This window comes from Garra rufa, chromosome 10, assembly GCF_049309525.1.
Source record: "Garra rufa chromosome 10, GarRuf1.0, whole genome shotgun sequence".
NCBI classification, from domain to species: domain Eukaryota; kingdom Metazoa; phylum Chordata; class Actinopteri; order Cypriniformes; family Cyprinidae; genus Garra; species Garra rufa.
The window spans coordinates 1922686-1935485 of NC_133370.1; the positions used below are offsets into that span (position 1 = coordinate 1922686).

Below are 12800 nucleotides of genomic sequence, written 5' to 3' on the forward strand. Positions count from 1 at the left end.
TTTTAAATATTCAGGTCTAAAGTGTTGTTTGCATCAGAATTATTATCGTTAACTAAAACTAAAACTGAAAAACAAATTTCAGTTCTTGAAATAAACTTTTCCTCAAATAAAACCTATTTTAGATGATTGCCAATACATCTCACTGCAAAAAAAGGCTTATCTTACTTAGTATTTTTGTCTTGTTTTTAGTAAAAAAAAAAAAAAAAAAAAAAAATATATATATATATATAATATTAATCTATTAATTAAATTTATATATAATTTTTTTTATAAATATCTAAATATTTATAAATATCTAATATCATTACTTATTATTTTGCATCATTTTTAGATATTTTGACTAGAAACAAGAGTAAAATACTAAGTAAGATAAGCTTACTTAAGATTAATTAAAAAATAAATCCATAAATTAACTTTTATTGCTTTAAATAAAATAAAGCAATAAATAAAAATAAAATTGCTTTAAATAAAATAAACATTAATTGAAATATATATATTATTTTAAATATTCAGGTCTAAAGTGTTGTTTGCATCAGAATTGTTATCGTTAACTAAAACTAAAACTGAAAAACAAATTTCAGTTCTTGAAATAAACTTTTCCTCAAATAAAACCTATTTTAGATGATTGCCAATACATCTCACTGCAAAAAAGGCTTATCTTACTTAGTATTTTTGTCTTGTTTTTAGTCAAAAAAATAAAATAAATAAATATATATATATATATATATATATATATATATATATATATATATATATATATATATATATATATATATATTTATTATATTAATTAAATTTATATATAATTTTTTTTATAAATATCTAAATATTTATAAATATCTTATATCATTACTTATTATTTTGCATAATTTTTAGATATTTTGACTAGAAACAAGAGTAAAATACTAAGTAAGATAAGCTTACTTAAGATTAATTAAAAAATAAATCCATAAATTAACTTTTATTGCTTTAAATAAAATAAACATTAATTGAAATATATATATATATATTATTTTAAATATTGAGGTCTAAAGTGTTGTTTGCATCAGAATTATTATCGTTAACTAAAACCAGAACCGGAAAACAATATTCAGTACTTTAAATTTTACCTGAAATAAAACATATTTTATTTTAGCTCGTTGCCAAGACATCTCACTTAGTATTTTTCTCTTGTTTTTAGTCAAAATATCAAAAAAAAAATCTTTCAATAAGATGTGTTTACTAGATAAGCAAATAGACAAAAGATATTTAGTCTTATTTTAAGCAAACTGCGCTTAATTTACTTTTTTTCCCACCTGAGAATAAGACTAAATATCTTATGTCATTTTGCTCATCTTAATTTAAGTATTTTTAGATATTTTGACTAAAAACAAGACTGTTGTTCGCATCAGTTTATTATCATTTATTGAAAAAATAAAACCATAAATGAACTTTTATTACTTCAAATAAAATAAACATGAATGGAAATAAAATATTTGTAAACATTATTCTGGTCTGAATAATTATTGTTAACTAAAACTAAAACCGAAAAACAAATTGAACAACTTGAAATAAACTTTACCTGAAATAAAACTTATTTTATTTTAGCTGGTTGCCAAGACATCTCATTTTTAAAACATGGATAAAAATGTATTAAAACTATATAGACCTATTTAAAACCTGACAAAAGCACAGCTAAATTATTGAAATTTTAACTACAATTATAAATATAAATAAAAAATATATACTCCGATATTGCAAGTAAATCTCACACTTAATTACAAAGAAATGCATTGAATTAAACATTAAGTTTTGAAGTGTTTTCTTTTAAAATGCACTCTAAACTCCCAAAAATCTTTTTTTACAGAGTACTAAAATAATTGCTAATCCTGGTGCTCACTTTATCATTTATGGCTGTTTTTAAATGAAAAATTAATATTTTGTATAATATTTCCTTACATACATTTGAAACAGCCTGATGCTGAAATCAGCAATGTAATTGTGTATTTGTTTATATTGATTAATTTAATGTTTTTATCACTATAATGGGATTTTCAAACATTAAACTGTTGACTAAACATGTTCACGTCATGTTTCTGTCTGAATTAACCCTGGGTAGTTATAATTTGATCTGTAAATTCTGAGTTAATATGCATATTTGAATATTAATGAGCTTGTTTTAATAACTGCTCGTCTGTTTGATTCTTCCCACAATCGCTGCAGAAATAATACTCTCTTGTTTACTCCAGTTAACACAGTTACTGAACCATTTAGTGGTTTCCATCAGTTTAGATGCACATCAGAGCTCATGAATATTTAATGAGGTAAGTGCTGCTGAGTTTATGATTGGTTGTCTGTTTGCCTTTGCATTCCATTGCTACAATGTTTCACATAATGTATCATTTTGAAGCTGAGTTCACATTTAAAGCAGTTTCAAATTGCTTTTTGAAACTTTGTGAAACTAAAAAAGTCTTAAGATGTTTACCCAGGGATAAATACAGTGGAAGGTGATTTATTTTAGACAGCGTGATGTTTACATTTTTAATGTCCTTTCAATAATTCCACATTCACATTTAATTCTTTCTCATTAAACATCATTCGGATTTGTTAACAGTTTGAATTATCGTCTCAAGTGATTAGTATTTTATCATATAAATGAATATTTTAGATTGAGAAAATGTCAGCATGAACTCAAAGTGGACTCCTGCTGTTTAACTTGGACACACATCAAACCGTGGGAGTAAAATAGGTTACAAATGTGGTTTTATGTTGACTTATTAAGTCTTATCGTGTTTGTTCAGGTCGCGCCCCAGAACATGACCTCATGATATGATATAACACCTCCATTTAACAGCAGCTGGAAAGGAAATCATTGTTCAGTGGCTTTAATCTGAAAACAATGCTGCGTTATTTCAGAGGCATAATGTTTCTTTTGGAGCATTTTTTCCTAAAAAAGGAAAAATGGAGCATGTATTTTCCTAAAAAAAATATATAGGCCTATATTTTTTTTTTTTTTAAGTTAATGGTCTTTAATTGTCTTAGATGATTAGTGACTTTAAATTTTTATGAAAATAAATCAAACACAATGATTTGATCAATGATTTGGTTTTTAGTGGCTAAATGTTTTTCCCCTCGTTTCATTCATTCTTTTTTCTTTTTTGTAATAACCAACCAGCATTAAGTCAGTTATTTTACTTATTTATTTTTCTTCCTAAACCAGTGTTTTACAGGTTCAAGTCATTTATTTGTCGGAGTTGTTTGATGGATGTGAACTGTTTTCAGCTGCAAAATGCTTTAATTTTTTTTAATAAATAATATAATTTTTTAATTAATTACATTTTTCTTCCTAAAACAGTGTTTTATAGATTTGAGTCATTTCATTGTCTTGTTTGGTGGATTTAAACAGTTTTTGTCTGCAAAATGCTTTTTTTTAAAGCAACAGTAAGACTATTTTTCTTAAATATTATTATTAATAATTATTATAAATATTACTATTGTTCTTTAATTATTTATTTTTCTTCCTAAAACAGTGTGTTACAGGTTTGAGTCATTTAATTGTCTTGTTTGGTGGATTTGAGCTGATTTCTGCTGCAAAATGCTTTTTTTTTAAATGACAAATTTTAAAAATAATATTATTTATTAATATATTTTTTTTCCTCTAAAAGAGTGTTTAACAGGTTCGAGTCATTTAATTGTCTTGTTTGGTGAGTTTGAACTGTTTTAAGCTGCAAAATACTTTTTTTAAACAACAATAAAACCATTTTTTAAAATATATTATTTATTTCTTAATTAATTATTTTCCTCTAAAAGAGTGTTTTACAAGTTCGAGTCATTTAATTGTCTGTTGTTTGATGGATTTGAAGTCTTTTCAGCCTTAAAATGCTTTTTTTAAACAATAAGACAATATTTTTTAAATAATATTATTTTTAAATTAATTACAATTTTCCTCCTAAAACAGTGTTTTACAGGTTCAAATCATTTAAGAATAATTTTCCGAGTTGTTTGGTGAATTTGAAGTGTTTTCAGCCCTAAAATGTTTTTGTTTTTTGTTTTTTTATGATAATTTTTTTAAATAATATTAATCTTAAATTAATTTTTCTTCCTAAAACAGTGTTTTAGAACAGGTTCAGAATCATTTAATTGTCTTGTTTGGCAGATTTAAACTGTTTTCAGCTGCAAAATGCATTTTTTAAAACAACATCCAACCAGTAATAACAATTTTTAAACATAATATTATTCTTAACATAATTTTTCTTCCTGAAACAGTGTTTTCAGCCATAAAATGCTTTTATAAAAGCAAAAATGAGACAAGTTTTGAAAAATAATATTATTCTTTAATTACATTTTCTTCCTAAAACTGTGTTTTACAGGTTTGAGTCATTTAATTGTCTTGTTTGGTGGATTTGAGCTGATTTCAGCTGCAAAATGCTTTTTTTTTTTTTAAATGACACATTTTAAAAATAATATTATTTATTTATTTTTTTCCTCTAAAAGAGTGTTTAACAGGTTCGAGTCATTTAATTGTCTTGTTTGGTGAGTTTGAACTGTTTTAAGCTGCAAAATACTTTTTTTAAACAACAATAAAACCGTTTTTTTAAATATATTATCTATTTCTTAATTAATTATTTTCCTCTAAAAGAGTGTTTTAAAGGTTCGAGTCATTTAATTGTCTGTTGTTTGATGGATTTGAAGTGTTTTCAGCCTTAAAATGCTTTTTTTAAACAATAAGACAATATTTTTTAAATAATATTATTTTTAAATTAATTACAATTTTCCTCCTAAAACAGTGTTTTACAGGTTCAAATCATTTAAGAATAATTTTCCGAGTTGTTTGGTGAATTTGAAGTGTTTTCAGCCCTAAAATGTTTTTGTTTTTTGTTTTTTTTTATGATAATTTTTTTAAATAATATTAATCTTAAATTAATTTTTCTTCCTAAAACAGTGTTTTACAGGTTCAGAATCATTTAATTGTCTTGTTTGGCAGATTTAAACTGTTTTCAGCTGCAAAATGCATTTTTTAAAACAACATCCAACCAGTAATAACAATTTTTAAACATAATATTATTCTTAACATAATTTTTCTTCCTGAAACAGTGTTTTCAGCCATAAAATGCTTTTATAAAAGCAAAAATGAGACAAGTTTTGAAAAATAATATTATTCTTTAATTACATTTTCTTCCTAAGACAGTGTTTTACAGGTTTAAGTCATTTAATTGCTCAAGTTGTTTGGTGGATGTGAACTCTTTTCAGCTTCAAAATGCATTTTTTTTTAAACAATAAGACAATTTTTTAAATATTATTTTTTAATTATTTTTTCTTCCTAAAACTGTGTTTTACAGGTTTGAGTCATTTAATTGTCTTTGTTTGGTGGATTTGAACTGTTTTAATCTGCAAAATTCATATTTTTAAGCAAAAATTAGACATTTTAAAGACAAAAAAATATATTATTCTTTAATTATTTTTTCTTCCTAAACCTGTGTTTTACAGTTTTGAGTCATTTAATTGTCTTCGTTTGGTGGATTTGAACTGTTTTAATCTGCAAAATGCATATTTTTAAGCAAAAATTAGACATTTTAAAAACAAAAAAATATATTATTCTTTAATAATTTTTCTTCCTAAACCTGTGTTTTACAGTTTTGATTCATTTAATTGAGTTGTTTTGTGGATCTGCACGGTCTTCAGCTGCAAAAATGCTTTAATAATAAGACAATATTTTTTAAATAATATTGTTTTTTAATTAATTTAAATTTTCTTCCTAAAACAGTGTTTTACAGGTTCAAGTCATTTAATTGTCTACTTTGGTGGATGTTAGCTGTTTTCAGCTGCAAAATGCTTTTTTTTTTTTTCAACAACAAGACATTTTTTTAAATAATAATATTTTTAAATACATTTTTCATCCTTAAACTGTGTTTTACAGGTTTGATTCATTTATTTGTCTTTTTTTTTTTTTTGGTAAATTTGAACTGTTTTCAGCTGCAAAATGCATTTTTTAAAACATTAAGATAATAAAAAAAAAAAAATATTCTTTAATTCATTTTTCTTCCTAAAACTATGTTGTTTGGCCGAGTTGTTTGATGGATGTGAACTGTTTTCAGCTGCAAAATGCTTTTTTTTTTTAAACAACATCCAACCGGTAATAACAATTTTTAATCATAATATTATTCTTAACTTAATTTTTCTTCCTGAAACAGTGTTTTGCATCTTCAAGTTCTGTAATCGTCCAAGTTCTTTAGTGGCTTTATGAACAAAAGCTGAGAAGTTGAACTCAAACATCTGATTAAACTCTTCTCAGATGCTAAATGTTTTTATTAATAACATCCAACCAGCAATAAAACAAGATTCTCCCATTTATCTATCTTCCTAACACAGTGTTTAACAGCCTTAAGTGATTTAAGTGGCTTTATTCTTTTACAAAAGCTCAGAAGTTGAACATAATGCTGTCTTTTCCCCTCTTTATTTCTCGAAAAGAGTGTGTTAATGATATATGTGACCCTGGACCACAAAACCAGTCATAAGGTTAAATTTTACAAAACTGAGATATGTATACATCATATGAAAGCTCAATAAATAAGCTTTCTATTGATGTATAGTTTGTTAGGATAGGACAATATTTGAAAATCTGGAATCTGAGGGTGCAAAAAAATCAAAATACTGAGAAAATCACCTTTAAAGTTGTCCAAATTAAGTTCTTAACAATGCATTTTACTAATCAAAAATTACATTTTGATAGATTTACAGTAGGAATTTTACAAAAAATCTTAATGTAACATGATCTGTACCTAATGTCCTAATGATTTTTGACATAAAAGAAAAATCAATAATTTTGACCCATACTATGTATTTTTGGCTATTGCTACAAATATACCCCAGCGACTTAAGACTGGTTTTGTGCTCCAGGGTCACATATAATGGTCTCAATACATTTCACAAGAGGTAGAGCGTCTCAGAGCTTCCCGTGGGCCTCATCTGCTGGAGCTGGACCGAATGACGGCGTGACGAAGCGTGAGTTTCTGAAGCTGGGCTGGGATCTGTGCAGACGTTCCTCACTGAAGCAGTGGGAAGAGGAGGCAGGAAGCCGCTGTGAGCTCTGGACTGCTCTCTGGCCTTCTTTCTGTTGGCCGTGTGGAAGTCGTGAAGCCCGTCAGGAGGCGCCAGGAACAGCGAGCTGCTCCTGTATATGGAAGGGAACCTGGAAGCGCAGAGATCCTGATGTAAGTGAGTATCCGATCCAGACAGAGTGAGTTTGAGAGCCGGCGGCTGAAGAAGATCCGGCAGTGTGTTTCTTCTGCTCTGCAGACGCTCTGACGGATTCCTGCTTTCAGCTTTCACCTTCAAATCTGTTTTGTGCGACTCGCAGGTAAGCGAACATCCCTCCTCTTCTGAGTTTTTCCCATAGGTCTGGCTGAGATGCGCCAGGTTTTGTATGGCCAGCCAAGGCTCTGAACGCAAACGTTGCCGAAAGCGAGTCTCGCTCCTCGAAAGGACGGGAGAAGCTTGTCCTCCTCTCTGAAAGTTAAAGATGTTGTCGTTTTCAGAGTTGGGAGAGTTGGTCTTGAGTTCGATGTCGGAGGGTGACATGCATGAAACGGGCGAAGTATCGGGCGAAGGAGGGACGTTGAGATAGCGTCGGGTCACGCTGCTGCCGTCGCAGCTCAGATCGGTGGCTATGATGATGATATCTCGTCCTCGGGCTCTGCATGCGTCTAGAAGCACCGTCAGCGTGTCCTGGTCGTGGGCGTTAATGGCGTAAACCAGAGCCGAGGCTCCGGCGTAGTCCTCCGTGCTGGGATCTGCGCCTGCCGCGATCAGAGCCGACGCCACGTCGGGCCCGGCCCGCTCCATGCAGGCGTACATCAGAGCCGTGCGGCCCGTCTTGTCCTGGATGTTGGGGTCGGCCTGGTTGCTGAGGAGAAAGCGGATGAGTCTGAGCATGGTGGATCCGGACTGGTCGCCCCGTAAAGCTCGGCAGGCGGCCAGAAGAGGCGTCTCTCCTCGCTGGTTCCTCTCGTTGACCTGCGCGCCTCCTTCCACCAAAAGACGGACCAGGCGCAGTTTGCCCAGCTGAGCGGCGCTGATGAGCGGACTGCCATCTAGAAGGTAATCCGCCGATTCGGTCATGACTGGGTCAATCAAAGCAAATGCACAGTTAGTTCGATTTCAACTTCAAGTGACTTTACTCTCACAAATGTGACTTTTTTTCCTTGCCATTGTTTACATCTCACATTTCCCTCATAATTCAGACATAATTTAAATTGTGAGCCGAGTTTGACTTTAAAAAGACAAAATTTAAAAAATTACGCAAGTCAAATTTATTAGAGAAAAGTCACAATTATGAGATTAGATTGAAGTCTTGTTCTTAAAATAAGTGAAAATTATGACATTTTAAAATATGGTGACAAAAAGTGAAAATTTGTATTCATACCCCTTCATTTTATTCACATTTTGTTTTGTTGCAGCATTATGTTAAACTGCTTTAAATGAGTTTTTCCCCACATCAGTTTACACTCCATACACCATAATAATGACAAAGCAAAAACCAGATTTGCACATTTGACATTTATTACAAATAAAACAGTACATTGCATAAGTATTCATACCTTTAACTCAGTCCATAGTTGAAGCAGCTTTACAGCCTCAAGTGTTTTTGGGTCTGATGTGAGCATCTTTGCACATCTGCATTTGGCAATTATCTGCCATTCTTTGCCTCACCTTTTCACCTCTCCATCTCTGTCAGCTTGGACATTTTCTAGAGTCCTAGTTGTTCCAATCGTCTTCCATTATGGAGAATGCTTCTGTCAACCTTCAATGCAGCAGATTTGTTTCTGAACTCTTCTCTAGATCATCGCCTTAACGCAAGTCTATCTCTGAGCTCTACAGGCAGTTATCTTGGTTTTTGCTCTGATCTGCATTTTCAGCTGTTAGACCTTTTCTGAGAGGTGTGTGCCTTTCTAAATCAGACTCATTCAAATGAATTTGCCACAGTTTAACTCCACTCCAAGTGTAGGAACATCTAGAAGCAATATGAATGCTCCTGAGATAAATTTCAAGTGTCCCAGAAAAGGGTATGAATACTTATGCAACAGGATCTTTTCAGTTTTTTATTTCTAATAAATTTGCAAAGTTGTTACAAACCTGTTTTGTGCTTTGTCATTATGGTGTATGAGATGTAGATTGATGTGGAAAAAAAAAGTAATTTAAAGCAGTTTAACATAACGCTGCAACAAAACAAAATGTGAAAAAAATGAAGGGGTATGAATACTTTTGCAAGGCACTGTATTATAAGCTTATATCTATAATTTTAAATTTTTGAGAGTGAAAAGTCAAAATTATGACAATAAAGTCTAAATTGTGACTTAGTAAGCCAGAAAATATGACTAAATAAAAATGTAAAAGTGAAAATTATTAGTTAGTAAATTATTAATTATTAGAGAAATGTTAAAATTATGAGACTAAAAATTATGAATTATGACAAATTTACATCTCACAGTTCCTTTATAATTCAAAGTTTACATCTCCAATTTAAGATTATGACAGAAAAAGTTATGAGAGTACAGAGTCAAGATGATGACAAAATGTAAAAAAATAAATTAAAAATTCACAATTATGAGATGAGATTGAAGGCTTATACATAGTAAAAGTAAAAAATATGACGTCAAAAATAATGACTAAATTAGAGAACAGTCTAAATTATGACATAATCAGAATTATGAGAATTAATGTTTTAAAAAGTCAAAATTATGTTTAAACATAAAAATTCTAACAAAATGTCATAAATATGACAAAAAATGGAAATTATGAAAAAAGGTCAAATTATGAGAAGAAAAGTCTAAACTGTGACATTCCTGAGTCAAATCTTTTTATTTTATATTTGAAATTGTAAATTATGAGTGAAAAGTCAAAATTATGACAATGTCAAAATTATCAGAAAAAAAGTTAAAATTATGAGAATAAAGTCTGAATCGTGATTTAGTAAGCCAGATAATTTGACTAAATAAAAATTAAAAAGTCAAACTTATGACAGACAATTATGAGAAAAAAATTCAAAATTATCAGAGAAATGTCAAAATTATGAGACAAAAAAAAAGTGAAAGTTATGGAAAAGTCAAATTTATTAGAGAAGTTTAAATTATGACATACTAAGTCAAAATTAATATTTTAAAAAGTCAGAATTATGACAAAGTGTTGTAATCATGAAATAAGTGAAAACTGAGAAAGTCAGTGTTATTAGAGAAAAATTTAAATTATGGCATATTAAGTTAAAATTATGAGATGGTCAAAACTGTTATATTAAAAAGTCAAAATTATACCATTTTAAAAAATGAGGAAATTATAAAAAAAGGTCAAAAGTGTTAACATCAAAATTGAGAGTTTATATACATAATTTGAGATTATGAGAGTAAAAAGTAAAAATTATGCAAATATGAGTCAAAATTATCAGAAAAAATTCAAAATTATGAGAATAAAGTGTGAATTGTGACGTAGAAAAAATTGACATTAAAAAGTAAAATTTATGACATAAAAAGTGAAAATTATGAGACAAATTAATTGAGTTATATGACTAAAAATGTAGAAGTTTACATCTCACAGTTCCCTGAGTGAAACAACAAAAATATAAAATGAACTGTCAAAAAAATTCTAATTTGAAGTTTGAGAAAATGCTAGAATTGTGAGAAAGTCAAACTTGTGAGATGAGTGTTAAAATTGAGATTGAAAAGACATTCAAAACATACCAAGTCAAAAGTACTATTTTACCAAGTCAAACATATGAAAAAGTCATAATCATGATATAAAGGGCTAAATTTCATAATTTATTATTGTCATAACTGATTTACTTGAATCAATTATGAGATAATTTGACTTATCTCATAATTGATTTACATAATTTCAACCTATTGAGATAAAATTGCCATGCTCAGCCAGTTATGATTTATGACAAATTATGACTTAAAGTTGACATTGACTTTTTATGTCGTAATGGTCTTATATCATAATAATGACTAAGTATGAAATCATTTTCTTTGTATCTTCTTATTGACTACGTCATCATTTTTACAGCTCATCTAGCACAGGTGAATGAATTACAACAGTGCGGAAAGGGTTAAATGATCTCCTATTGAAATGTCGAAGGGCAGCACAACAAAAGCATCAGATCGTGGCTTTGAAATGCCTTCATCTCTACAGGTGTGCGCTCTATTTTAAAACACAACAGAGCTTGAAAGCAGCTGGTGACGCTCCTGTAAGAACACTGTGTAACTCCACAGATGGACGAACACATTATATTATCGTTTATGATAATCACCAAATACAATATCTTTGTCAGTTTGATTGAACATGCACAACATCAACATGCAAACATTCATTTATGAAATAGTTCTTTACTGAAATGGTTAATTAAATCAAAATATTAAAAAAAAATCTTAAATTAAGATGCATTTACTAGAAAAGCAAAATGACATACGATATTTAGTCTTGTTACCAGGGGCAAAAATATAAATGAAGTGCAGTTTCCAAGAGGCAACAAGTGCATTTTGTTTAAAACAAGACTAAATATTGGAATAAATATGTCATTTTGCTTATCCAGTAAATAAATACATCTTAATTTAAGATATGTGACCCTGGACCACAAAACCAGTCTTAAGTCGCTGGGGTATATTTGTAGCAATAGCCAAAAATACATTGCATGGGTCAAAATTTTTTATTTTTATTTTATGCCAAAAATCATTAGGAAATTAAGTAAAGATCATGTCTACGAAGATTTTTTGTAAAATTCCTACTGTAAATATATCAAAATGTAATTTTTGATTAGTAATATGCATTGTTAAGAACCTAATTTTGAGAACTTTAAAGGTGATTTTCTCAGTATTTTGATTTTTTTGCATCCTCAGATTCCAGATTTTCAAATAGATGTATCTCGGCCAAATATTGTCCTATCCTAACAAACCATACATCAATAGAAAGCTTATTTATTGAGCTTTCAAATGATGTATACATCTCAGTTTTGTAAAATTTAACCTTATGACTGGTTTTGTGGTCCAGGGTCACATATATATTTGGACTAAAAACAAGACAAAATACGCCAAAATAAGCCTTTTTGTAGCATTATCTTTCATTGCACGGAAGTTTTAGTCATCACTGTCATAGAGTTTTTTTCAGGAAGACTATTTTTCTTTTATCTCTTATTTGCCTGATAATCTTTGCTATCTTTTCAGCTGGTCGTGTTCTCATAAATCTTGTATACAATTAAAAATATAGCATTTTTAATTTTTAAAGTACTGATATTTTATATATTATTCTTTATTATATGAATTATATTATAATGTACCTGCAGATTTGGCTGAGATGCTCCTTCGACACTAACTGCAGATTGACCAGGACCTGCTGCTGAAATGAAGAGAGAGAAACAGCAAACAGATGGATGCTTTGGTGAAGCTGACGTGTGTGTGTGTGTGTGTGTGTGTGTGTGTGTGTGTGTGTGAGAGAGAGAGAGAGAGAGAGAGAGAGAGAGAGAGATGGATCTCACCAACGGATCCTCTGCAGTGAATGGGTGCCGTCAGAATGAGAGTCCAAACAGCTGATAAAAACATCTCAATAATCCATAAGTAATCCACACCACTCCAGTCCATCAGTTAACATCTGGAGAAGACAAAAACTGAAACAAATCCATCAAGACGTTTTTAACTAAAATACGCATCCATAATCCATAATAACGCTTCCTCCAGTGAAAAAGTGGTCTGGTCTGAATCAGGAGAGAAATCTGCGCAGGTTAAGCACTGTTTACAAGCCAAAACAGCTCTAAACAGACGGATTTCGATGTGAGAAAC

General features: G+C 29.7%; 1 protein-coding gene across 1 annotated transcript; it reads right to left on the reverse strand.

Moving 5' to 3' along the window:
• Positions 1-6765: 6765 nt before the first annotated feature.
• On the reverse strand, positions 6766-8097 carry LOC141343792 (ankyrin repeat domain-containing protein 34C). Its single transcript, XM_073848438.1, has one exon. The coding sequence runs from the start codon at positions 8095-8097 to the stop codon at positions 6904-6906; it is 1194 nt and encodes a 397-aa protein (XP_073704539.1). The 3' UTR covers positions 6766-6903.
• Positions 8098-12800: the final 4703 nt, after the last annotated feature.